The sequence below is a fragment of the Littorina saxatilis genome, linkage group LG17, assembly GCF_037325665.1.
Source record: "Littorina saxatilis isolate snail1 linkage group LG17, US_GU_Lsax_2.0, whole genome shotgun sequence".
In the NCBI taxonomy this organism is placed as follows: Eukaryota; Metazoa; Mollusca; class Gastropoda; order Littorinimorpha; family Littorinidae; genus Littorina; species Littorina saxatilis.
The window spans coordinates 71,136,061-71,163,059 of NC_090261.1; the positions used below are offsets into that span (position 1 = coordinate 71,136,061).

At 40.7% G+C, this 26,999-nt stretch overlaps 1 protein-coding gene across 1 annotated transcript; it reads right to left on the minus strand.

Moving 5' to 3' along the window:
* Positions 1–793: 793 nt before the first annotated feature.
* Positions 794–26,504, minus strand: LOC138952407 (trafficking protein particle complex subunit 6b-like). Its single transcript, XM_070324072.1, has 6 exons — positions 26,389–26,504; positions 15,661–15,722; positions 9,072–9,189; positions 6,323–6,406; positions 3,856–3,949; positions 794–3,336 (listed from the first exon to the last, which is right to left on the minus strand). The coding sequence occupies exons 1-6, from the start codon at positions 26,467–26,469 to the stop codon at positions 3,305–3,307; spliced, it is 471 nt and encodes a 156-aa protein (XP_070180173.1). The 5' UTR covers positions 26,470–26,504; the 3' UTR covers positions 794–3,304.
* Positions 26,505–26,999: the final 495 nt, after the last annotated feature.

The window sequence follows — 26,999 nt, forward strand, 5'->3', positions numbered from 1 at the left end:
TGGACACCGTATAATACAGTCGCACTCCGTCTTGCCACGCTTGACCACCCGGTCGGTCTTGGGGTTTTTCGAATCCACACATACATACTCCACCGAGGCGTTGTATCCGCCATAGCCGGACATGAGATGACCGGTGTATTCCTTGGTCCAGCCTTGGGGGCAGGCGTTGAGGCCTGGGATGATGGCCGAGGTGGACCGGGGAGATCTGGCCACCAACCGACAGAACTCAAAACTCAGAAAATGTATTCACGGTATGGGCCAACTAACCTGTTATACAAACGATACATATAAATAATATGACCAACCTCTCTCTCTCTGTCTGTCTGTCTGTCTCTCTCTATCAAGTACGTCTTTAGCATTTTAGACCAATATTTTGATAGTTCTCGTGTAAGCAAATAATGGATAGAGAGACAACAGTATACATATCATTTAATTTACCTGTTTTTTGCCGCAAACAATTTTTTATTTTCGCTGAAACGTAATTTCTTTTTCGCAGAAATCCGCGATTTCGCAGACAATTCCCATGCCTGATAAGAACAACAGACATTTTAGGACACTATTTACCGCGTTTAAATTTCAGTTCAGGGAATTAAACACTGGGCTTTTTGATAAGGGTGTGTGTGTGTTTGTGTGTATGTATGGGTGTCTTTGTGTGTGTCTGTTTGTCTTGTCTCTGTGTGCGTCTGCGTCGATCTGTATTTAATGAATGTTAATGTTTCTTGCACATGTTCAAACTCACACACACACACACACACACACACAGTCAGAGACACAGAGTGATACACAGTGAATACGAACACATGCATACACTCACTAGTGTACTGTTTTATAGGTCTTGTCAATTTCTGCTTACAATCACAGAACAGAGCCTTAAAATGGAAATTGACATCATAATCAGGTATTGCTAGTACCGTAAAATCCCTAGCAAACGCCCAGTATCTAGCAAACGCCCACCCCCCACTTTTGGCCAAAAGTTGTGCAGAGGGGTCAATAATACCTAGCAAACGCCCACCCCGGTTTAAAGAAAACAAGTTTTAGGACAGTCGGCCTCCTATAACTACGATTGGTGCACACTGTTCGATGGTTCTCCTTTTTTTGGGTGGGGTGGGGGGGGAGGATAAAATTACGTCATGTCCCACAGTGAAGTCAGTCGTTCAGTGACGTTTTTGGCTCACGTAAGTGTAGCCTATGCGATCGTAACTTTGTCTGTCTGTGCGTGCGTGCGTATGTGCGTGCGTGCGTGTGTATGTCTGTGGTAGAAACTCTAACATTTGAAGACGTCACATTACATTGACGTCACATTATGACGTAAGAGGGTTAGACGTCACGCGAAGGAAGTACTGAAAGTCTCGGTCATTATTATTTTGAGCGGGCCGAGACTAGTTGGCAGTCGTGTCCCAGTAAGTAGGCTACATGCAGACAGACAGATCTAGATCTAGTGTCTCGCTTTCTTGCACAGTTTCACCTATGCTCTTTCTGTGTGAGTGTGTGTGTGTGTGTGTGTGTGTGGGTGTGTGTGTGTGTGTGTGTGTGTGTGTGTGTGTGTGTGTGTGTGTGTGTGTGTGTATGTGTGACGGAGTGATTGAGTTTGTGTTACTGTTTGTCGATTTCTTACGTGAGCCTTGATGGCTTCGCCTCTTGTTTAATGAGTGTTTAACACTTCTCTATGTTAAGCCATGCCGAAGCACAAATCCTGAGAGTGGAGACGACAGTGAAGACGATGATGTTGACTTCGAAGGACGAGAATGAGCCCAGTATCATCAACCCTACCAGATCTCCAAACAAGAGAAGAAACTGTGTTTGTGCTGACGTTAGTCCGAGAATGAGAAGAATCAAGATCACTTGTGTTCTTTTTTTTATTCTTTTTTTCTAGCACAGATTTATTTGTGTAAACAAACGGTGTGTTTAATTTTCATTAAAATTGCATAAATCACATGGTTGTACCACTTTATTTCTCTCGTGAAAATGTGATGACACGTTATCTTGCAAAGGGGTGGATACCTAGCAAACGCCCACCCCCTACTTTTACCCGAAATCTGTGCGGAGGGGGGGGGGGGGGGGGGGGGGAGTGGGCGTTTGCTAGGGATTTTACGGTAGTCCATTCCCGAAAGGTACAGAATTTCCATTTGAAGATATTTCAACAAGATAAAATGATAGACAAGCTATTCACTAAGAAATACAATTACCTGATATCATGAAAATTCAGTGTTGAGTAAGATGGTACCTGCAATACTTAAAATTACTTTCACTTTAACATTCTGAGAACACTGTTTGAGAAGTTAGGAAAGGTGCTTCAATTTCCCTGTTAGATTTGAACTATTTAAATCAGCGATTGTAACTTGTAAGGAATGTAATAAAATCACTTCAACATTCCGAGAAACCTTTTTCAAAAGTGAGGAAGGGAGTTTCATTGCAAGACTTTGAAGTATTTTAACTAACCCTTGTAAATAAACACTGTGCAAGCAACAAATTACAATCAATATTTATAGATATTCACACATGTTAAGCAACAAATTACAATCAATATTTATAGATATTCACACATGTTAAGCAACAAATTACAATCAATATTTATAGATATTCACACATGTTAAGCAACAAATTACAATCAATATTTATAAATATTCACACATCTTCACCAACATTCATACACATCAGTTCATAGAATCATACACTTTGTAATATTGCACGAATTACCACAAAACCCCATGTAAATATAATAAGCTAGTGTGTCACACATTGTGTTTATCCATAAACAGTGGAACCCCCCATTTAAGACCTCCAAAAGTCTTAGAAAATCTGGTCTAATAAGGGTGGGAGTCTTAAATTGGAGGTAAATTTACAGAGGTTATGGACAGAAAATCTGAAAAGTCAAGGTCTTAAAAAGGAGGAAGTCTTGAATTGGGGGCGTTCCACTGTGTACAACATTCTTAGTCTACTGTAAATGTTATCTTGCAGACACATTCATCCACCACTGTGTAGAACATTCTTAGTCTACTGTAAATGTTATCTTGCAGACACATTCATCCACCACTGTGTACAACATTCTTAGTCTACTGTAAATGTTATCTTGCAGACACATTCATCCACCACTGTGTACAACATTCTTAGTCTACTGTAAATGTTATCTTGCAGACACATTCATCCACCACTGTGTACAACATTCTCAGTCTACTGTAAATGTTATCTTGCAGACACATTCATCCACCACTGTGTAGAACATTCTCAGTCTACTGTAAATGTTATCTTGCAGACACATTCATCCACCACTGAACACTTCCATGCTTTTTCCCCATGTCCTCTTCTACAACCTTTGAATCTGGATCTGGAATTTACCTGCAACACAGAAGTACATATGAAAGACCAATTAAAAGATGTTGCAATATTTATTTGAGATGTGCTGATGATTGCCCATGGACAATAACACATTAAAAAAATAAAACTTTTAATTAAAAAAAAATACGATTCTGTGTGGTTGTGCAAAATCCTCATGGCTGTGACTGTGTTTGACTGTCTTTCCATTATGTCTGGCCAGACAAATCAGTTCTGTCTTGGGAAAAAACAACAACACTGGCTTCCACAAGCATCACATCAACTGCTGTAGAAAATGTGTGTTGTTTTGTGTGTCTTTTTTTATGTACAGTAGTACCTGTTATAAAAAAAACACCCTTAGGACAAAAAAAAGTGTACCCTTCTTGCAGGTGTCCTGTCATGACAAGTACACCTTGGTCACAATAAAAAAGGGACAACTGAAGGTGTCCTTTCCAGCAGGTGTCTTCAAAAGAGGGGCCGTACATCAAAGGTACCACTGTATACAACATGTAGTTAATATGAGGTAATGAATATCATACTCACAAGCTGGCATAGCGCTGACTTCTGCTGTGACGATACAGTTGATGCCTAGACTGCAGAGCGCCCCACGAATCAAACCACAAGGGAAAGCCAGATACTGAACACACAGAGAAACAAGTCAGCACATTGTATAGGTAATAAAAACGAGAATAAAGTCATTTGTAGAACAGTGAGACATTGATTGATGAAGAAAGGTGTGCACTCTTTTCTGTAACATAAAGCGTCTGTCAGTCCCTGCTTTAGAAAGTGATTCCTTACAATGATTAAAACATAAATAAACGTCTAAGTAATCTCACTATCCACATCAAGTACCATGCGACATGTTTCAGAGAAAATGATCCATTTCAAGGCAACAGAGTAATAACATTCTCAACCTTCTGGATCTAGTAACACAGCAACTTTTTCAATTTATGAACAGATTTTGTTCCCTGGGTAGATTTCGGAAAAAAAGCAACTTTTTGTACTTTGAAAGATCTTCTAACATTATTCCCTGGGTAGATTTCGGAAAAAAAGCAACTTTTTGTACTCTGAAAGATCTTCTAACATTATTCCTTACAAAATCCTAGAATGTCTTTCTGTAACTAGGTAGAGACATCATTTCTGATGAAAATTAAACAAGTCGCGTAAAGCGAAAATACAATATTTAGTCAAGTAGCTGTCGAACTCACAGAATGAAACTGAACGCAACGCCATTTTTCAGCAAGACCGTATACTCGTAGCGGGGTAGTAGTTGCGCTAAGAAGGATAGCACGCTTTTCTGTACCTCTCTTTGTTTTAACTTTCTGAGCGTGTTTTTAATCGAAACATATCATATCTATATGTTTTTGGAATCAGGAATCGACAAGGAATAAGATGAAAGTGTTTTTAAATTCATTTGGACAATTTAATTTTGATAATAATTTTTATATATTTAATTTTCAGAGCTTGTTTTTAATCCGAATATAACATATTTATATGTTTTTGGAATCAGCAAATGATGGAGAATAAGATAAACGTAAATTTGGATCGTTTTATAAATTTTTATTTTTTTTTTACAATTTTCCGATTTTTAATGACCAAAGTCATTAATTAATTTTTAAGCCACCAAGCTGAAATGCAATACCGAAGTCCGGGCTTCGTCGAACATTACTTGACCAAAATTTCAACCAATTTGGTTGAAAAATGAGGGCGTGACAGTGCCGCCTCAACTTTCACGAAAAGCCGGATATGACGTCATCAAAGACATTTATCAAAAAAATGAAAAAAACGTTCGGGGATTTCATACCCAGGAACTCTCATGTCAAATTTCATAAAGATCGGTCCAGTAGTTTAGTCTGAATCGCTCTACACACACACACACACACACAGACACACACACACACACAGACACACGCACATACACCACGACCCTCGTTTCGATTCCCCCTCGATGTTAAAATATTTAGTCAAAACTTGACTAAATATAAAAAAGAGTAAGAAGATTGAACAATTAGTCTCGAAGATGAAGGTGCTTGTGTTAAAAAAAACCGATTCTGAGAAAACAGCGTCAAAAGTTTTCAAAGTGGTATCAAATGTTAATAAAAACATTTTGAAAATGAAATGATCGTTTTTCGCAAGAAAGAGGTTGAAAATGACAAAATTACTTCGCTTAATGATTCTATGGTGTTCAAAGTACCTAAAATTGCTGAGAACCCAAAATTTCGTGCCATCTGTAGCCTTAAGACAAAGTACAGTCAAAATGTTGTGCCATCTGTAGCCTTAAGACAAAGTACAGTTATTGCAATCAACACCTTACAGCAACAGAAGAAATGTCAAAACAGTATCTTTCTTTCTTTATTTGGTGTTTAACGCCGTTTTCAACCACGAAGGTTATATCGCGACGGGGAAAGGGGGGAGATGGGATAGAGCCACTTGTCAATTGTTTCTTGTTCACAAAACCACAAATCAAAAATTTGCTCCAGGGGCTTGCAACGTAGTACAATATATTACCTTACTGGGAGAATGCAAGTTTCCAGTACAAAGGACTTAACATTTCTTACATACTGCTTGACTAAAATCTTCACAAAAATTGACTATATTCTATACAAGAAACATGTAACAAGAGTAAAAGGAGAAACAGAATCCGTTAGTCGCCTCTTACGACATGCTGGGGAGCATCAGGTAAATTCTTCCCCCTAACCTGCGGGGGTGTCAAAACAGTATCCATGGTAAAAGTTGAGGACTCTTCAATAGACCAACTCCAGAAATAACTCTGTCAGGGGGGTTGTCAAAGAGTGAATATTCTTGCTTTAACTAAGATCAACTTTCCACTCTCCTTGTTTAGGTGTTTCAGACACGCCCCAATGGCCTATAATGTCACTTAGGAAAGTTTGCCTATGAAAAAGCAAAAGTATTCACTCTTTTAAAACCCATACAAACTTGACAGAGTTATTTTCAAACATAGTCTTTTCACAGCAAGGTATTGGTATTACCAGCAAGGAACAGGACGTACCTTTGGTGCAGCCTCCATGTACTGTTTTCCATTTGACAACTGCGTCAAAAACCTGAACTTGTTGTCTTGTAACACATACACACCCTGAAATCAATTAAACATACATAATTTAATTTAAAAAATAATGATGCACTGTACACAGTCGCTATGTCATTATTTTTTCTGACTGTGTCTGTACTCTAGCAGTGACCAACATCTAATTTAAAAAATCTCAGGCATCTTTTCCTTTATTCCAAGAAAACACTGATATTTCCAGGGATCTTTTCATGGCAATTAAAATGGTTACAAAGATTGAAAGCAGTATTAATTAACATGCATTGGAAGCTTCAACAACTAAATCCTTATCAGGTTTATTGTGCAAATACCTGATTCATTGTTTCCTTTGTAAAGCATTGAGAGTTATCACGTTTCTATCAATCAATGAGTCTTATATCGCGCATATATTCCGTGGGTACAGTTCTAGGCGCTCTGCAGTGATGCCGTGTGAGATGAAATTTTAAACGGACAGTAGATTGCAGCCATTTCGGCGCATATTTACCTTTCACGGCCTGTTATTCCAAGTCACACGGGTATAGGTAGACAATTATTAACTGTGCCTAAGCAATTTTGCCAGGAAAGACCCTTTTGTCAATCATGGGATCTTTAAAGTGCACACCCAATGTAGTGTACACGGGGGGAGGTTCGGACACCGAAGAGAGTCTGCACACAAAGTTAACTCTGTGAAATAAATTTCCGCCGAACCTGGGATCGAACTCACGCTGACAGCGGCCAACTGAATACAAATCCAGCGCGCTACCAACTGAGCTATATCCCCGCCCTAGGTCAAGTTAGCTGTTATACAACTTTTCAAGACTTTACTGTCCTTATAAAAACAAGGAACATTGCCAGGCAGTGTCAGGCAGTTACACTTACAGACATAAAATACATCACATTTACTAATTAAGAGTTGCACTAAAAACCAACAACACTAAAAGTACAACATATCAAATCGACTAGGAACATTTTTGAGAGTTGCACTAGAAACACATCTCAAATTCCCAAGCAGTCACTCACTCACGGCACACACAAACACACTGTACTGATTATATATAATCCATGGGGGCCCGGTAGCTCAGTTGGTAGAGCACTGGACTTGTGATCGGAAGGTCGCAGGTTCGAATTCGGGCCGGGACGGACACGGGTCAACTTTATGTGCAGACCCAGAGACGGAAGCCATGTCCCACCCCCGTGTCATCACAATGGCACGTAAAAGACCTTGGTCATTCTGCCATAACAGGCATGGGAATTGAAAATCGTAAAAAAGGCGGAAAATTTTTAACTGAAGACGCGAAGCGTCAAGTCGACGGCGCGAAGCGCCTAGCCTTACTAGGGGGGTCCGGGGGCATGCCCCCCCGGAAATTTTTTTCTCCAAAGAACCCAGATGGTGCAATCTGGTGTCATCTGAGCTCCAAGTTTGCCATTAAATTCTGTTTTTAGAATCAGAGTTTTTAGTACCAATTTTTGATTTTTTGAAGAAAAAAAATATATACATGTATTATATGGTTAAAATTTGTTAAAAAAATTGATCTGTTGAGACAAACAGGAAAATGTAACTTGTAACACAATCTGGTTTATTTTCAAACATAACAGTTACAAAGGCTCACCAATAAGAATTGCCCACTTAAGTTACTTTCCCATGATCTCTTACAAGGAGTTTAAAAAAAAAGTATACAAAAAAGAAGAAGAAAATAAGGCTCAACACATAGATTTTTCTTCGATTTGTGGGTTAGCGGTTTGGGTACCAGCCCAGCTCCAACCCTTGCTTAAATTTGGTAAATATAGTTCGAAGATTACGAATACGATCAGCACAGTGACATTCGAATGGAGAAAAACTGAAACAGATGCGCAAAGTTCAGATCTAGAGCGGTGTTCTTTGCTTGACTTGAGCCAAAATTTGTTCTTCTTCTGCCGTATAAAATCGAAGGAAAATCAAACAATTCAGGAGCACTGTGCCTTACTTGAGCAGAAAAAAACCCACCTGGCAAACGTTGATTGTCCTTCAGAGAAGAGCACGTTTCAATGTGCTTCTTCCTGCGGAGATGCCAGTAACAGTTAGTATGTGTTGCAGACGATACACCACTGTGCTGAACCACGGACATCAATTTTTCTAAAACGGGTGCCGACGCGCTGTTTGTCTCTATTCACTTCCACAACAGCCGACACCCACTCCCATTTCCATTTGTTCGCGCATCCAGTGTCATCGAATCTTTGACCATGTTTTACAACACGCGCGATCGACATTTTCACTGGTACACTGCGTTCAATGCTGTCGCGTGCCCGCGAATCCTATAGCGTGCCCGCGAATCAACAGCGAGCTGTTTCACTCAAAGTTGAAGTAACTAAGGCGGGCGGTAGCAGTGCGTGAACAAAGTACGGACAGTTTTCGCGGGCTTTTGCGCGAAGGCAAAAGTAACCGGTGCTTTTTTTGTGTGCCTTCCCCCCTTTTATTTTTTCGGCGGACACTTTTGCTTTTCCGGCGGAACAAACAAAAATTTCGGCGGAAATCCGCCGTTCGGCGGACAATTCCCATGCCTGCATAAGTGCAGGTGGCTGAATACACCTAAACACGCAGACACCTGGGTAGCGCGACTCCGTTGCTGCTAGCTTTCCACTGGGAGGAAGCGACCCGAATTTCCCAGCGATGGGACAATAAAGTAATGAAAATGAAAAATGAAAAAAAATGTAGGAAAAAGCGACATAAAAGCCTCACCTGGTGGTTGGTTCGGAGATTGTCAATCTGCTTCTTGTACACAAGGTTCCAGAAGTCTTTGCAGATAAACTTCATCATATCCAGCTCATCCTTGAACCGGGAGCAGTCCTTTGTGAACCTGGATCAAATTCAATTCAATTCAATTCAATAAAACTGTATTGTCTGAATGTAACAAACAGAAATTTTTCTTTTGACTCCTGTATAAGGCCAAAAAAAAAAAATGCTTTGGTTACGGTTTCATGGCCCCAAAAAATAGGGTAGGTAGGTCGATTAAACTTTTTTTTTTTTTTTTTTTTTTTTTGTTTTTTGGTTGGTCCCTCTTGAAATGATAAAAATATTTGTGTATGCAGGATATTCGAGGTATTTTCATATTGGTGTATTCGTCCGCTTCACTGCCATCAGGAGTCAAACGAACACACTTGAAGTGAAGTGATTTGATGTGGAAACTTTCCAAGTTTTCGAGAGTCATGCCAAAGTCCAGTTCGAAAGAGTCTTCGGGCTCGGCACTTATTTTCGTCGACCCAACACATTTTATCCCGAACAGTTTGCCGTCCAAAGTTGGATGAAAATCATGAAAAATGTCCACCAAGGTTGCACTCTTCGAGTACCGACTTATCAGTCGTGTTTGTTCGATATGAACGCACTTTCCGAATACGATTGCAAATGCAGACGACATCTTTTTACGTTCGCGCAACGAACGAACGCACGAGACTGACTTCCCTTGGATATATGGGAGTTGTAAAAAGCGGAGTGGTGTCCCTTGTCGGGCTTGTTGTTGTCTGCTCGCCGGCGATCGATGTTTTCTCTGTGCCGTGGTGTTGTCGTTTTCGGTGGGTTTGTGTGTGTGTGTGTGGTTTTTTTGTGTGTATGTAATATGTGTTTGGTTCATTTTATTTTTAGCTTTAGGACCAAAAAAAAAAAAGTTTAGGGTCGGCCCAAAAAGTTAGGGTCGGTCGGGAAACCGTAACCAAAGCATTTTTTTTTTTTGGCCTAACATCACATAAAAACACACTCTCAGAACCCCTGTTGTACATAGTTTTAACCTCCCCACTGTTTTAATCTCCCTGTTTGCCAGAGCTAGCCACTCTCGGTAACACTAACAGTGACTCAACTGCAGGACTCTGAGACGTTCGCAAGAACCCAGTCCTCTACGGAAGAAGAAGAAGAAGAACCCATTGGCACATAAAAGTACACATCAATACACACATAACCCAACCACACATATCCATACCCGCACCCTCACATTCATCCTCGTACGTACTCTCGTTTATCCTTTATGATCATAATTACATTATGATTAATATCATTGCTTGTCCATTTCAAAACAATCAGCGCTCTGTGCATACAGTCGAAACTCTCAATAAATACCACCTGCCTCATTAAAAGTAAAACCAAGCTTTGTTTCTATAATTCACCTTTTCATAGCCACTTTGGGTTGAAAACACTCACTTTTTGTCGATCCCTTGAGTGGTTGTTAAAGGCAGGTTTTACTGTTTTTTTCTTTTTTTTTTCGACCTCAGTTGCATGCAAGGCTGCTTCAACCCATCTTTTTTTGCCTCTTTCGTCTTTTTTTTCTTTTTTTTTTTTTTCTTTCTTTTTGGGCGGTGAGCATATCCTTCTTCATTGGTCTTTTTTTTTTTTTTTTTTAATGAAGTTTTAATTTTGTTTTCTTTTACATTACAATTTAACTAATGTCTGCGTGTATGTGCGTGTGTGTGTGTGTGTGTGTGTGTGTGTGTGTGTGTGTGTGCGTGTGTGTGTGTGTGTGTTGTTGTTGCTGTTCCCATAATTCTGTTATATAATACATTTTCAGCGGGACAATACATAACAAGTTAATTAATCCAACGCTCGATAGACAAAGGCGAGAATTTACAAATTACCAATTACAGTACCAGTTTTCAGCACAGCATCATACAGCGCATATATAAATAACTTTACATTAACAGCACAATATACTACTAGTTATCTATATTCTTATACACAGTTCAATTTTACTAGAAATTTCGAACTCGAGCTTGGTTCTGAAATAAGATCTTCATGTTAGTTTTTGGATTTCCGTACTTAAACTGGCTTATGCACATTTTCGATATCAATATAAGGTGATTAATTATGAAGGTTTTCTCTCTGGGGATATCACGTGTGAAATACCCAAAAAGAGCCTCTTCGCAGCTTAACTTTATATTTTTGCCTGTACATTTAAATATGTACCCTTGACATTCCTGCCATATGGGTTGCACTGCTCTACACTGCCAAAAAAAGTGCTCGATGAAGTCGGTTTCGTTACAATACTGACAAATATTTGTTTGACGAATTCCCATCTTATGTAGCAAAATATTGGTGGGATATATATTGTGTAAAATTTTCCAATGCAATAGACGAAGACGGGTTTCTGTCGAGCATTCGTTAGCTAATTTCCAGTGTTTATCTTCTAATGTAATATTTAATTTGTTCGACCAAAATCCAGCTGAGCTTGGCTCCTTTATCTCATAATTTAACATCTTTAGGCGAATTTGGCGTGGAGATAATTGTATAAATGGCATATGATCAGAACGGGCCTGACCCGTATCACGCAATAATAGAGCTTTAATGGCAGTTTGTATTGCATTATATTCAAATAGGCGAGACTGTTTATATCCAGTTAGTTCACATATTTCCTCAAAAGAGCACATGTCGTTATCGTTAAAAACATCTTTAACAACGCATATTTTAGCCTTTATCCAGTCATTCATGTATAGCGTTTGCTTCCTGTACCTTATATTTGTATTATTCCATAAGGTTTGATTGCGTACACTTATCTGCTGTTCATTACTGCTTATTTCTTTGATCTTGTGTTTATTGTTTAGCCAGGTGATAAAAGCTTGTTTCCAGAAATATTGCTTTATGGCACCTAGTCCTTTAAAATTTTCTGCACTCACATTTGAGCGCAGACAGCATAAGCGTTCGCCCAGATTTAAAAAGGATGCCAATGGAATCTTTTGCCATTTTGCGTTACTTCCGTCCAGCAGCCTCATAATCCATGAAATTAGAAATGATGTTTGTACATCTTTGACATTAATCATTTTCAGACCTCCAAGATTTGTCTCTTGGCACATTACTTTTCTATTAACTTTTTCATAAGCTCTTTTGTTTGAATATTTTTTCTTCCAGATAAATCGGAATAGAGATGAATTTAGCTTATTGAGGAAGTTTTCTGTGGCACATAGAGATTGCAGTGCGTAAGTAAACTGTGACAACATTAATGTTTTGACTATACAAATTTTCCCCATTATACTTAGGTTTCTTTTCGACCATGTTGCTATTAATGAATTTACTTTATGTAGTTTAGGTTCCCAGTTTTCTTCTATGTTGGAGGCTGGGACAGAGTTGTTGAAATGAATACCTAAGATTTTGATTTGTTTTTTCCAAATAATATTACATGGTCGGTCAGCAGAAAATTTATTTATACCAAGCCACATTGCTTCTGTCTTTTGACCATTCATTGCTAACCCTGAAAATTTTGAAAACTGAGTTATTAGATGTAATACGTTTCTTAGGTCTTTCTCATCTTGTAGGAAGAAACTAATGTCGTCAGCATACATAAGTAGTTTAAGAATTTCACCATGTCTATCAGAATTCCTTGGCAGTTTAATCCCTTTAACATCTTGATCTGCACGGATTTTGATTGCTAACACTTCGAGGGCCAGAACAAAGGCTAATGGTGAAAATGGACATCCTTGTCTTATTCCAGCATCACATGGGAATGGACTCGATATCCATCCCATGTAATTAATACTACTCTCTGTATTTTTTGTTAAAGTATCGACCCACCTAATAAAATGTTCACCAAATCCGAACTTTTGGAACGCCCAGAGCATATATTCTTTAGATATCGTGTCAAAAGCAGCTCTGTAGTCTAGCGCCATTAAAATACCTGGTTGATTACTGTTATTCATATATTCAATGACGTCATCAATCATTCTAATAACAGTGCTGGAATTTCTTTTTTTTAAAAACCCAACTTGATCTTCACTTATTAAGTAATTGACGACTTGATTTAATCTGTTTGCAAGGCATTTCGCTAATAGTTTATAGTCGGTGTTCGTTACAGATATAGGACGCCAGTTATTTAGGTGCTCTCGTTTCAACCCCTTTCCTTTATGTATCAGTGTGATTGCTGCTCGCTTCTGGGATACAGATAGTTCCCCTTTTTCAAAGGCTGACCAAAAAGAGGATAATAACATTTTGTTTATATTACTCCAAAAGAACTTTATGAAATTGGTTGTTATTCCATCCAATCCTGGAGCAGAATTACTTCGCATTCCCTTAAGTGCAATAAGGAGTTCTTTTTCTGTAATTTCTTGATCAATACTGCCCTTTTGCTCCTCTGATAATTTTGGGATGTCAGTGTTTTTTAAAAATTCGTCCCCAAGAAAGTTATTAAAATTGGTGTTTTTAGTGTATCTGTTAGTAAAGAAGCGGGTTTGTTCCTTTAATATTTCAGACTGACTTGTAATAAATTCATTCTCTGTTATTTCTATTCTATCTAGTATCTTATTTTTTGCGTGAGCTTTCTCTAAGTTTAGGAAATAACGCGTGTTTTTCTCACCCTCCTCAATGAATTTTATCCTAGATCTAATTTGTGCCCCTTTAGCTTCTTGTATTGTAAATAGTTCTAGCTCCTGCTTGATGTGCTCTCGCTTAGTCACCAGTCTGGCGTTACTGGGGTCCAGAGCCAGAAGTCTGTCCGTTTCATTTAACTGCTGTTGTAAAAGGGTGTGTTTGTTTATACTGAGAGTTTTCTTTTCTCTAGAATACGATATACACATCTCTCTTATTTTTATTTTACATATATCCCATCTTATTTGTGCATCTTCATTACTTGATTCTTCTTCATATTTTTTAAGAAATATATTGATGTTGTCAACTAATGCTTTATCGTGCAGTAGGCTATCATTAAACTTCCAGTATGATGGACCACGCAACACGTGCGTTACTTTGTAGGTCAAGATGACCTGTCGGTGATCTGAATGAGCCACTGACTGTATAATACAATCGCTGGCGTGGTCGACCACTCCACTAGAGGCTAAAATGTAATCAAGTCTTCTTGCTATAAAAGGGTTCTTGCGACTCCACGTAAATTCTTTGCAATCTGGGTTAAAGAGTCTCCACATATCATCCAGCTGACAGTCACTCAAAAAACGTTTAAAATTGTCTATAGCTTTCTGTGCATGATCATCACCACAAATTACATCAAGTGAATTTGACAGAACACAATTGAAATCTCCACATACAATAACGTCATCTGTTTCAATCGTTTCAATGTGGGTACTTAATTTTTTAAGAAAAGGTTCTTTCTCATTCACTATTGTTGGGGAATACACATTGATTACATACAGTTTCTTATCATCTATCTGAATTTCTACACCTAACATTCGGTCTGTTTTAAACACACATTTTACATCATGTTGAAAGTTCTTATTCACTAAAACTAGCTGACCCATACTGTGGTTGGAGACAGTGGAATAAAACATCTTCCCTCCCCATTCTTTTTCCCATAGTTCCTTAACGTCGTCAGTAATATAAGACTCTTGTACGCATATTATATCTGTTTTTTCTTTCTTTTTGTTATTGAAAAACGTTTTTCTTTTTATCGCATTTCTCAATCCGTGTATGTTAACAGAACATATTTTGATAGTATCCATATTAATTCATATTAATCAATCAAAAGTTACATATATGGTAAAATCGGTGTGAGTACTCGTAAGTCCGTGGGGCAGGCCAGTCCGTTAACCGCAAGTAACCATGGATGAGACAAAATCAGGTTTTACTGTTGTGTATATATATATCGTCACTTAAACATTGTCTTTTTTTTTTTTTTTTTAAACTTACAGCCTTTCAGGCAGAGTAAAAGGAACTGCTGAGTGACATGTGGACTGGGTGGCCGAGTGGTAACGCACTTGCGCTCAGAAGCGAGTTCGACCCTGGGTCAAGGCGTTAGCAATTTTCTCCCCCCTTTCCTAACCTAGGTGGTGGGTTCAAGTGCTAGTCTTTCAGATGAGAAGAAAAACCGAGGTCCCTTCGTGTACACTACATTGGGGTGTGCACGTTAAAGATCCCACGATTGACAAAAGGGTCTTTCCTGGCAAAATTGTATAGGCATAGATAAAAATGTCCACCAAAAAACCCGTGTGACTTGGAATTATAGGCCGTGAAAAGTAGGATATGCGCCGAAATGGCTGCGATCTGCTGGCCGATGTGAATGCGTGATGTATTGTGTAAAACAAATTCCATCTCACACGGCATAAATAAATCCCTGCGCCTTGAATATGTGCGCAATATAAATTGCATAAAAAAATTTTAAAAATAAAAAAATCCCTGCGCTTAGAACTGTACCCACGGAATACGCGTGATATAAGCCTCATATTGATTGATTGATTGATTCTTACAACACGTACACAGGAGAGAAAAAAGAAAGAAACACACTGACAGAAAGTGAAATTGAAAGAAAGACAGAAAGAAAAAAACCAACTGTATCTGACCCATTATAAAAAGGCAGGTAAGCAGAAACCATTAGCTTTAATTTGTAGAATTTGACATAATATGTTCATACCTTTCAATTAGACTCAGACCCACTCTGTATCCTAGGCTCTCCAGCTTGGCTATGCAGGTGTCCTGGAAACAAAAGAACAAAAGCATGTAGTCCTCTGCACTTGAAAGTGATAAGCATTTTTTTTTCTATCAAACTCAAAGCAATTAGCAAAACCAAGATGTGAATAATCTTTAAAACTTTCATTTTCCCAAACCGCAGATTAAAAAAAATATATTCTCACACCTTCACCTCACTTCTTTCATTTGTACTAGGTAAACACGCGCACACACACACAATGTTTTGCCTCTTGTAAAATGTAAATTGTAATGAATACATATATATAATGTGCATGTGTGTACTAAGAGGAAGAAGTAAGACTTGAAGAGAGTGGCACTACACACATGATTGAACCTATTTCAGTATGAAACGAAATAACCTTCAATTACGCAATATAAAAGTATTAAAACAGTATACACGGCATATTTGTGAGTAACGGATTCCGAAGTGGGAAACTCGGAAAAATGATTCTGACTCAGTGAGTTGTGTTAGTACTGTTACGGACTAAGTGGATAAGACATCGGCCTCCTCGGCTAATCGGAAGGTCGTGAGCTCAAATCCCTGCCGCAGCCGCCTGGCGGGTTAAGGGTGGAGATTTTTCCGATCTCCCAGGTCAATTTATGTGCAGACCTGCTAGTGCCTTATCCCCCTTCGTGTGTACACGCCATCTTAAACACACGGCCAGTACCGTATAACTGGCCTTGATACGGAACGATTCAAGGGGGGCAATCTCAGTCATCTGAAAGAGGGAAATCCAAACGCAATCCGCCTTGTTCGATTTATAAGAAAAGCAAAAGCTGGAGTCCAGTCTGGACGAAACTGCTATCAAGAACGCCGAATTGATTTTTTGTGAGGTTTTTTTTTTAGCCGTAAGCGCCATTTCTCATTTCGAATTTCTCATAACTGCTGTTCACAATGCGGCCGCAGTGAAACCAACAAAGGGGCCTCACTCTGGAAGAGTTTCCTGCTCCGATAAACATGGCGCTTACGGCTAAAAAAAAACTCAGAAAAAATCAATTCTGCGTTCTTGATAGCAGTTTCGTTCAGACTGGACTCCAGCTTTTGCTTTTCTTATTAATTTTTCTCTATCGTCCAAGCCCATAAAATCGAACAAGGCGGATTGCGTTTGGATTTCCCTCTTTCAGATGACTGAGATTGCCCCCCTTGAATCGTTCCGTACCAAGGCCAGTTATACGGTACTGGCCGTGTGTTCAAGATGGTGTGGCAGGCAGTATATTTTGACTTATAACTTCATTTGTTTGTGTCCTTTAAAAGAATAATCTTTTCATGTGCCTGTGCAGGAATCAGTTGCCTGCTTATTATTATTATTATTATTATTATTATTTGTTAAAATATGCTTCATTGAAGTGCCTATTGTTTGTATGGCAAGTTTTCATTGGCTTATGCTGCAAACTGTACTCTCATTGGCAGTTTAGTTGCCAATGTTGGCTTGGGAGACTACTTTTTTTGAGTGAACTAAGCTCACTGCATTTTTTGGTATGCTGACACCTGTCAGTGTCATTGCATTTGTTACCACCTGAACCTGTCTGTACAAGACTCCTTTTGCTGTTTTGGTAAGTGAGATCATGCCAGTATGAATGCTTTATTTTAGTAAATAGATTGACTTAAATGAATTGAATGACAGGACTGTTGAATGAAATTGTTTTATTATAACTGTATGCCAGTTTAGTTAGTTCAGTTTGAATGCTTTGGAATTTAGTTGAAAAGAAGGAATGTGAACATAAACTAGTTTGGAGCCAGCTTCTTTATTTTTGATGGCGTTCATGTTGCTCATAAGTTACTTTCTATTTGAATAATGTGTCTAGGGAAATGTCAGTCTCAATTGCTACTGAAAGAAGGCACTGATGTATTTTTATTATTGGAAACAAAGAGTAATGGCTTGTTAATACCTGAGTTTGATATTTATTTTCATTGTCTACATATATGATGTGCACATAGTAATAATTGATGTAATGCTTGTAGGTTATACCCTGGCCAGACTGAGGAGTGAGTAAACCCTCATAACTACAACTACAGTATTTTTGAGGTATGCGATATTTATTATTGCGGTGTGACATTCTTTATTTAAGAATGGAGTTCATGTTAAATTATTCTCAGCATGTCAGATTCACATGTTGATGTTGTAAATTGGTTGCATTGTATACATATAATATTTACGTGTATGCCGTTTTGTATCGATGTCTCGGTGAAGCAATGTTGCTGAACTAAATGAAATATTTGATGTATATGTATACTTGTGAGAGCCGTAATTTGTTTTAATGTTAATGTGAATCGAATGAGGTAAATTATTTAACTATTTATTGATTTACAATCTTAGAACTTTATTGTACTGGAACACCACGTTTACATTATTTTATTTACATGTGTTTCAGGGTTTTTTCCATGTGATTCGTTATGCCTTATGGTGAATAAAAAGCGAAGTCGGACTATCATCACACCGCCTTGTCTGCATGAGTGCGAGACGGTTACAAAATGGCGCCCAATAAGGGACTTCGCGTCACCAGACTCTGCATCGCACGCCAGTCCTAGGTTGGCCAGGCTACAACGTCAACCAAGCACAAGGCTTCACGTGGCAACACCAGTCACCACGCAACCTTCAGCCTACGTCCCTGGCCAGGGCTGAGGTCAGTCAGCATCAACGCCAGTTGCAGAGGTGGGTGCGTTCCAGCAGCAGCCAGCTGTGATGTTTACCAGCACCATCATACATGTCCCGTCTACATGCTGTATATTCTTCATCCTGTGACGTCTGCAGTGTGTTATGCTAGAAGTGTTCATCTTCAGGTTGTGTTAGCGCTCAGTCTGCGATTTGAGTACTCTGTCTAGACGTGTGTTTCTTAAACAGTGCAAAAGGCCTACGACTTTACCATATTGAGTCTGTGTGTGGTTAATGCACAGTATAAGAGCAAGGGAGACAATCTACCTGAATACTTCTGCCAGAAAGAGAAGATTTGTGTGCAATCACAGTGACATGACTGTTCAAGGGAGACAATTTTGAAACAAACCTCTTTATGCATGCTGTGTGATTATTTGCAGGAAACAAACTTGATCTTACTTTAAGAACATTGAGCGGATGGTTGCATGTCAGTGTTAACATAGTTTTTTTTATGCATCTGACGTTGTTTATTGCCTGATGTTCTGATCTTTGATATTTTCAGGATGTTGTAAACATCGTGGTATATGCTACAATTTGTTTCGCAGGGCATTTTTCGTACTTGGTCGGTAGGTTATTGCGACCTTCCAGGCTATTTTTCAGGACTCTGTGACAGTTGGAGTTAGAAATTAGTCCTTTTTGTGATCGTTGTGGCTATTGTTGTTTGTTGCTTTTAACACATACCACAAGTATGGCAGAGCAAGTCACAGAAGAAGAACTTAGGCTGCTTAAGTCTTTTAGGGAGCTCGGTCTCACTCCAAAAGCAGACACCAAAGAGGACCTAGAGAGATGGATCCATAGCCAAGGCATTAAAGAGGAGGAGGCAGACAGCCGGCCACACAGCAAGGAGGACCTAGACAGATCTAGACCACGGACATTGGCGCTGTCCCGCACACCCCAGATTTCAGTTTTCTCTGGAAATCCTCAAGGCGACAAACAGACCACCTTTGACCTATGGAAGTTTGAGGTGAGATGTCTAATGGAGAACGGTGTTTATGATGAGCCAGTGATCTTGGAGGCAATTCGTCGGTCCTTGAAAGGAGAAGCAGCGAGAATCGCGATGCGGTTGGGCATCTCTGCTACTGTAAAGGAGCTGCTGACCAAACTTGAAAGCGTCTTCGGGAATGTCCAGGCAGGCGAGAGGCTACTAGCGGCCTTCTATGGTGCAAGACAAGAAAGCGCAGAAGACGTGACCCAATGGAGCTGCCGGCTCGAGGACTTACTAGCTAAAGCACAGGACCTGGGCCGAGTCCGCCCTATGGAGGTGGATGAAATGCTCCGAGTCATGTTCTACACAGGCCTGCGACAGGAACTGAAGGATCGCACAGGCCACAAGTTCGACACCATTAAAAACTTTGATGAGCTGAGGAGCGCCATCAGGCAGATAGAGCAAGACAGTTCCTGCCAAGCCTCAAAGGTCAAGCCAATATCGAAAGCTGCCCAGCAAGCCTCAAATGATGTAGATGAGCTAAGAGCACAGGTGCATCAGCTCGCGACAGAGTTAGAAAGTGTAAAAGAAAGGCAACCTGCAAACTACGGCAACTATCAGAACTCTGCCAACTATCAAAACCAGAGAGGTCGTGGCCGAGGTCGGGGAGCCAACAGCCAACAACATCGTCAGACCAATGACATCATCTGCCATCGCTGCGGGGAAAAGGGACACATCCGCGTCGGGTGCAGAGTGCGGCTAGATCATAGCAAGCAAGTGTTAAACCCGAACGGACCTACAGAGATGGGCTCGATGTAGGTCCACATTGTTTCAGCATGAGTAGCCCAAGCACAGCGCAAGAACCAGAACTTGTGGGATCGAGCAATGAGGTAGCAGTGAATATAAATGGGGTCGAAGCAACAGCGCTACTGGACACCGGTTCAACTGTATCCACTGTAAGCGAGAGTTTTCACCATGAACATTTGCCTACACTACCCATATATCCACTTCAAAATGTACTGAAGATCGAATGCGCCGATGGAGAATTACTTCCATACCTTGGGTACATCATCGCTTCATTAACAGCCCCAGGAACAGGGAGCCATAGCATCGAGGAGCAAGAATGTCTCTTACTTGTCGTCCCAGATAGCCGTTACAATCGTAGCGTACCTCTTTTGATAGGCACAAACATTCTGAGTCACTTCTTGGATCATACCAGGCAGGAACATGGCTGTAAGTTTCTACAAGTAGCCAACATGCACACGCCGTGGTATCTCAGCTTCAGATGTATGGTTCTAAGGGAAAAGGAACTGAAGAAGAACAGGAACTGCCTTGGACTTGTAAGAAATGCAGACTTGAACGGCACAACGATCAAACCCAACAGTTCTATTGTAGTCACAGGCGTGATAGACAAGCCACTTGACTACGAGCCTACTTGCGCTATTGCTCAGCCAGCACTCAGCGGCGACTTGGCAAGCCTCCTTGACATAACAGCAAGCATAGTCAACTATCAGTCCAAGCACACAGGATTTGTAGATGTCCAGGTGTCAAACGTTACCACACAAACAGTCACCATCCCATCAAGAGCTATACTGTGTGAGCTACAGCCAGTCACTATTGTGGACAGAGAAAGCAAACCTGAGGATAGTCCTGATTCTGATGCTTTCATGGATGATATCAAGATCACATCGCAGGCCCTGAACGAGCATGAGTGCGACAAACTAAAGACCAAACTCAGAGAACGCAGAGAAGCCTTCTCTAGCGGAAAAGATGACGTTGGACTGACATCCCGGGTGAAACATGATATCCGAATGAATGACAACACGCCCTTCAAGGAGCGCCACAGAAGGATTCCACCTGGTATGTACACACAAGTCCGCGAACATTTGCAGCAGATGCTGGATAGCGGGATCATCCGTCGCTCTCGCTCTCCGTGGTCTTCAAACGTGGTCTGGGTAAAGAAGAAGGATGGAACCCTGCGCCAATGTGTCGACTTTCGACAGTTAAACGCGAGAACGATCAAGGATTCGTATGCTCTTCCAAAGATAGAGGAACTTCTTGATGCCTTGTCAGGATCCAAATACTTCTCCGTTCTAGACCTGAAGAGCGGCTACCATCAGGTTGAGATTGTAGAAGAACACAAAGAGCGAACAGCCTTCACAGTAGCTCCATTAGGGTTCTTCGAATACAACCGAATGGCCATGGGTTTAGCTAACGCGCCTGCGACGTACCAGCGCCTGATGGAGGATTGTCTTGGGGATTTGCACCTAAACATCTGTCTCGTTTTTCTTGACGACATCATCATTTTCTCTGACACATTTGAGGAACACCTCGAGAGAATTGATAGAGTCTTGATCCGCTTACAAGAGTGTGGACTCAAGCTGAATCCTAAGAAGTGTTCATTTTGTCAGGAAAAAGTGAAGTACGTTGGACATGTTGTATCAGCTAGGGGTATTGAAGCCGACCCTGAGAAGTGTGAGAAAGTGAGGAACTGGCCTCAACCAAGGACTCCTGAAGAAGTACGTCAGTTCTTAGGCTTCGCTGGTTACTACAGGCGATTCGTCAAAGGTTTTTCAAAGATCGCTAAGCCACTGACAGAACTTATGCCAACTCCAGTCAAAGGGAAACCGAAGAAGAAGGGGAAGAAGGTTGAAAAGACGTCACCTAAACCGTGGACATGGGGACCAGAACAAGACATTGCATTCAACACGCTCAAAGAATGTTTGTCGCAGCCTCCAGTACTAGGTTTTGCTGATTACAGTCAACCATTCGAACTGCATACTGACGCCTCTGGTTCAGGACTTGGCGCAGTACTCTACCAAGAACAAGACGGCCAGAAGAGGGCACTCAGTTATGCTAGCAGAGGACTCAGCAAATCGGAGCGGAACTATCCAGCCCATAAACTTGAGTTCCTTGCCCTGAAATGGGCAGTCACGGAAAAGTTTCGAGACTACCTGTATGGACACAAGTTCACCATATACACGGATAACAATCCGCTGACTTACGTTCTGACCACTGCTCGACTAGATGCAACAGGACACCGGTGGTTAGCTGCTCTAGCATCCTTTGACTTTGACATCAAATACCGCACAGGGGCAAGCAACGCAGATGCTGACGCACTTTCCAGACTTCCAGGGATACAGGATTTTGCTACGTCTGACAGTGATCAACACATCCCAGCCGAGTCGATCCGAGCCATATGCAACTCACAGCAGTCAGAGATGTACATTGAGTGTCTTTCATTCTCGACAACTGTGATTGACGCAACTTTCAGCAGTACAAGTGGCCAGAGCTTGGGGACATTCAGTGACAATGACCTACGTGAAGCTCAGCAAGAAGACTCAGTGCTCAAGGTTTGGATCAAGGCGGTGCAACAACGCCAAAAGCCCTTAAAAGAGAACATGCCAGCAGGAACGTCGCATCAGACCCTCCGCACAAACTTTGACAAGCTAGAGTTGATGCGTGGAGTCTTGTACCGGACCACCTGCATAAGGGAAGAGGACAGAAAGCAACTAGTTTTACCCTCGAGGTACGTTCCCGACGTGTTGAAAAGTTTGCACAATGATGTAGGACATCCAGGAAGGGACAGAACTCTTAGCCTACTGAGAGACAGGTTCTTCTGGCCAGGCATGGCGAATGATGTGGAAAACTGGATCAAGAAATGTCCACGCTGCATTCGCAGAAAAACGCCAGCCAACAGCCGCGCACCTCTCAAAAGCGTTGTCACCACCCAGCCGCTAGAGTTGGTTTGTATGGATTTCCTTACTCTGGAGACATCTAAGGGAGGATTTCAACATGTTTTGGTGATCACAGATCATTTCACACGCTATGCACAAGCCATTCCAACCAGAAACATGAGTGCAAAGACAACCGCTGATGCATTTTTCAACAACTTTGTTGTCCACTATGGAATGCCGCGTCGACTTCATTCAGACCAAGGTGCAAACTTTGAAAGTCGAATCATCAAAGAACTCTGTCAGATCACCGCATGCCAGAAATCCAGAACTACACCCTACCACCCCATGGGTAACGGAATGTGCGAACGGTTTAACCGTACCCTTCTGGACATGCTGGGGACACTTGAACCGCACAGAAAGGCAGACTGGAAGAGCTACATCGCTCCACTGGTTCATGCATACAATTGCACCAGGCATGAATCTACAGGATTCTCACCATTCTCATTGATGTTCGGTCGAGACCCGCACCTACCAGTTGACATTTCATTCGGTCTCAACAAGAATGATGGAAAGCAGGTGCCACTGACAAAGTACGTCGAAACCTTGAGAACGCGTCTGAAAGAGTCTTTTGACTTGGCGTCAGCAGCAGCGAGCAAAGCCCGCGCTAAGCAGAAACGTTTTTACGATCTCAAGGCCAGAGGAGCAGATGTGGGACTTGGTGACAAAGTACTTGTCAAGATAGTTGCTTTTGACGGCAAGCACAAACTTGCAGACAAGTGGGAAGAAGACATTTACGAAGTCATCCAACAACCAAACAGTGATATTCCTGTATTTGTGGTCCAAAAAGAGAATGGAACAGGAAGAAAAAGAACTCTGCATAGAAACCTACTCCTACCACTTGGAACAAGGTTAGATCAGCCAGAACTACCAAGGGAAGAGGTTCCACCTCAACAAGCAAGGCAGCGCCAGTCAAGAAGATTGCGCCGGAAGGGAGTAGCTGTGTCAGAAAGTTCACAAGACACCGAAGACACATCAGGAGAAGACAATGACACCAGTGACTCCAGTGATTTCAATGAAGTATTAGAACGAGTAATCCCAAAGATGACTCGAGTGAGTGACACTGAAGATTCTGATCACAGTGGGGACGCCCACAGTTCAATTTCCGACGACACTGAGATCGATCGGGAGGAGAATGTATCTGATCAGGAGGGTACCCAAGAGGAACAGGATCCACAGGAACCTTTGGATTCAGCGGAAGAATTGGAAACTCGCGCACAGGAGAGTGAAGAGGAGGAGGAGCCCAGGGTGCCTCCAAACCCAGCCCCGAGAAGATCTCTCAGGGAGAAACAGGCTCCGGCATGGCACAACTCTGGAAATTACGTCATGAATATGAGTCAACATGAGCAACCAGAGTGGCTGCAGAAAGCCGAGTATTTGAAATCGCTTGGAGATACACCTGAATGGATTGTGAAAGCAATCATCAATGTTGTGGTGTCAGGATAAACTGTACAAAATATACAAGAATTCAATTTGTTTTAGACAATGCGGTGTAAATGTTGTGTAAAATGACGAGGACGCCATTTTTTATCGGGGGGGTGTATGTGGCAGGCAGTATATTTTGACTTATAACTTCATTTGTTTGTGTCCTTTAAAAGAATAATCTTTTCATGTGCCTGTGCAGGAATCAGTTGCCTGCTTATTATTATTATTATTATTATTATTATTATTTGTTAAAATATGCTTCATTGAAGTGCCTATTGTTTGTATGGCAAGTTTTCATTGGCTTATGCTGCAAACTGTACTCTCATTGGCAGTTTAGTTGCCAATGTTGGCTTGGGAGACTACTTTTTTTGAGTGAACTAAGCTCACTGCATTTTTTGGTATGCTGACACCTGTCAGTGTCATTGCATTTGTTACCACCTGAACCTGTCTGTACAAGACTCCTTTTGCTGTTTTGGTAAGTGAGATCATGCCAGTATGAATGCTTTATTTTAGTAAATAGATTGACTTAAATGAATTGAATGACAGGACTGTTGAATGAAATTGTTTTATTATAACTGTATGCCAGTTTAGTTAGTTCAGTTTGAATGCTTTGGAATTTAGTTGAAAAGAAGGAATGTGAACATAAACTAGTTTGGAGCCAGCTTCTTTATTTTTGATGGCGTTCATGTTGCTCATAAGTTACTTTCTATTTGAATAATGTGTCTAGGGAAATGTCAGTCTCAATTGCTACTGAAAGAAGGCACTGATGTATTTTTATTATTGGAAACAAAGAGTAATGGCTTGTTAATACCTGAGTTTGATATTTATTTTCATTGTCTACATATATGATGTGCACATAGTAATAATTGATGTAATGCTTGTAGGTTATACCCTGGCCAGACTGAGGAGTGAGTAAACCCTCATAACTACAACTACAGTATTTTTGAGGTATGCGATATTTATTATTGTGGTGTGACATTCTTTATTTAAGAATGGAGTTCATGTTAAATTATTCTCAGCATGTCAGATTCACATGTTGATGTTGTAAATTGGTTGCATTGTATACATATAATATTTACGTGTATGCCGTTTTGTATCGATGTCTCGGTGAAGCAATGTTGCTGAACTAAATGAAATATTTGATGTATATGTATACTTGTGAGAGCCGTAATTTGTTTTAATGTTAATGTGAATCGAATGAGGTAAATTATTTAACTATTTATTGATTTACAATCTTAGAACTTTATTGTACTGGAACACCACGTTTACATTATTTTATTTACATGTGTTTCAGGGTTTTTTCCATGTGATTCGTTATGCCTTATGGTGAATAAAAAGCGAAGTCGGACTATCATCACACCGCCTTGTCTGCATGAGTGCGAGACGGTTACACAAGCCCATAAAATCGAACAAGGCGGATTGCGTTTGGATTTCCCTCTTTCAGATGACTGAGATTGCCCCCCTTGAATCGTTCCGTACCAAGGCCAGTTATACGGTACTGGCCGTGTGTTCAAGATGGTGTACACGCAAGCACAAGACAAAGTGCGCACGGAAAAGATGCTGTAAATGTAATCCATGTTTGTCAGAGTTCGGTGGGTTATACTATAGAAACACGAAAATACCCAGCAGGGTTGCCCCGAAATCGGCGTATGCTGCCTGAATGGCGGGGTAAAAATGGTCATACTATGTAAAATTCCACTCATGTTTTTATTCCACTCATGTAAAAACATGAGTGAACGTGGGAGTTTCACTTTCTGCCCATGAACGAAGAAGAAGTAATGTTGGTAAGTAGTGTTACTGTTCAGGCTACTGCTGCAGCGCTGATATTGATAATGCCATCGTTCAATGGCAGTACTCCAGTAGGTTTCCTCATTCCGAGATCAGTGTGCTTCGGTGAGTTTATGCACAAACTGAACATTAAATGGTAAACTTACATTTTCTTCTTTAGTGGACGTATTGTGAATATGAGCCACAAGTTCCATGTGAAGGAACTCGAAAGGTACTTCGTCTGCCATTTTGTATACAATTACCACCCCACGAAGCAACGAAACTTGTGATTGGTTCAACGAACGAGGAGACCAAACTCTTTACCAAGTTCTACACAAATAAAGTAAACAATCCGCGGGCACGAATGAATGCCTTTAATCTTTGGTTATCTTTACTCTCAATCTAGTTAAACATAATAACACCAGATTCAGACAGTCAGCTGGTAATGTAAGTCCGTGGCTCAGAGAGAGAGAGAGAGAGAGAGAGAGAGAGAGAGAGAGAGAGAGAGAGAGAGAGAGAGAGAGAGAGAGAGAGACACGGATGATTCAAGACTGATTGCCGCGGGAACACTTTCATGAGCAGTGTTCTGCTTTTTACATTTAGTCAAGTTTTGACTAAATGTTTTAACGTAGAGGGGGGAATTGAGACGAGGGTCGTGGTGTATGTGTGTGTGTGTGTGTGTGTGTGTGTGTGTGTGTGTGTGTCTGTCTGTCTGTCTGTCTGTCTGTGTGTGTGTGTGTAGAGCGATTCAGACTAAACTACTGGACCGATCTTTATG

What these genes read in the sequence shown, in the direction of transcription:
- LOC138952407 (XM_070324072.1), bottom strand. Translation starts at nt 26,469, where the DNA reads ATGGCAGACGAAGTACCTTTCGAGTTCCTTCACATGGAACTTGTGGCT. An exon ending in ACATGGAGGCTGCACCAAAG is followed by an intron (nt 3,950 to 6,322) that starts GTACGTCCTGTT and finishes CTGTGTGTTCAG; the next exon opens with TATCTGGCTTTCCCTTGTGG. An exon ending in AGTCAGCGCTATGCCAGCTT is followed by an intron (nt 3,337 to 3,855) that starts GTGAGTATGATA and finishes TCTGTGTTGCAG; the next exon opens with GTAAATTCCAGATCCAGATT.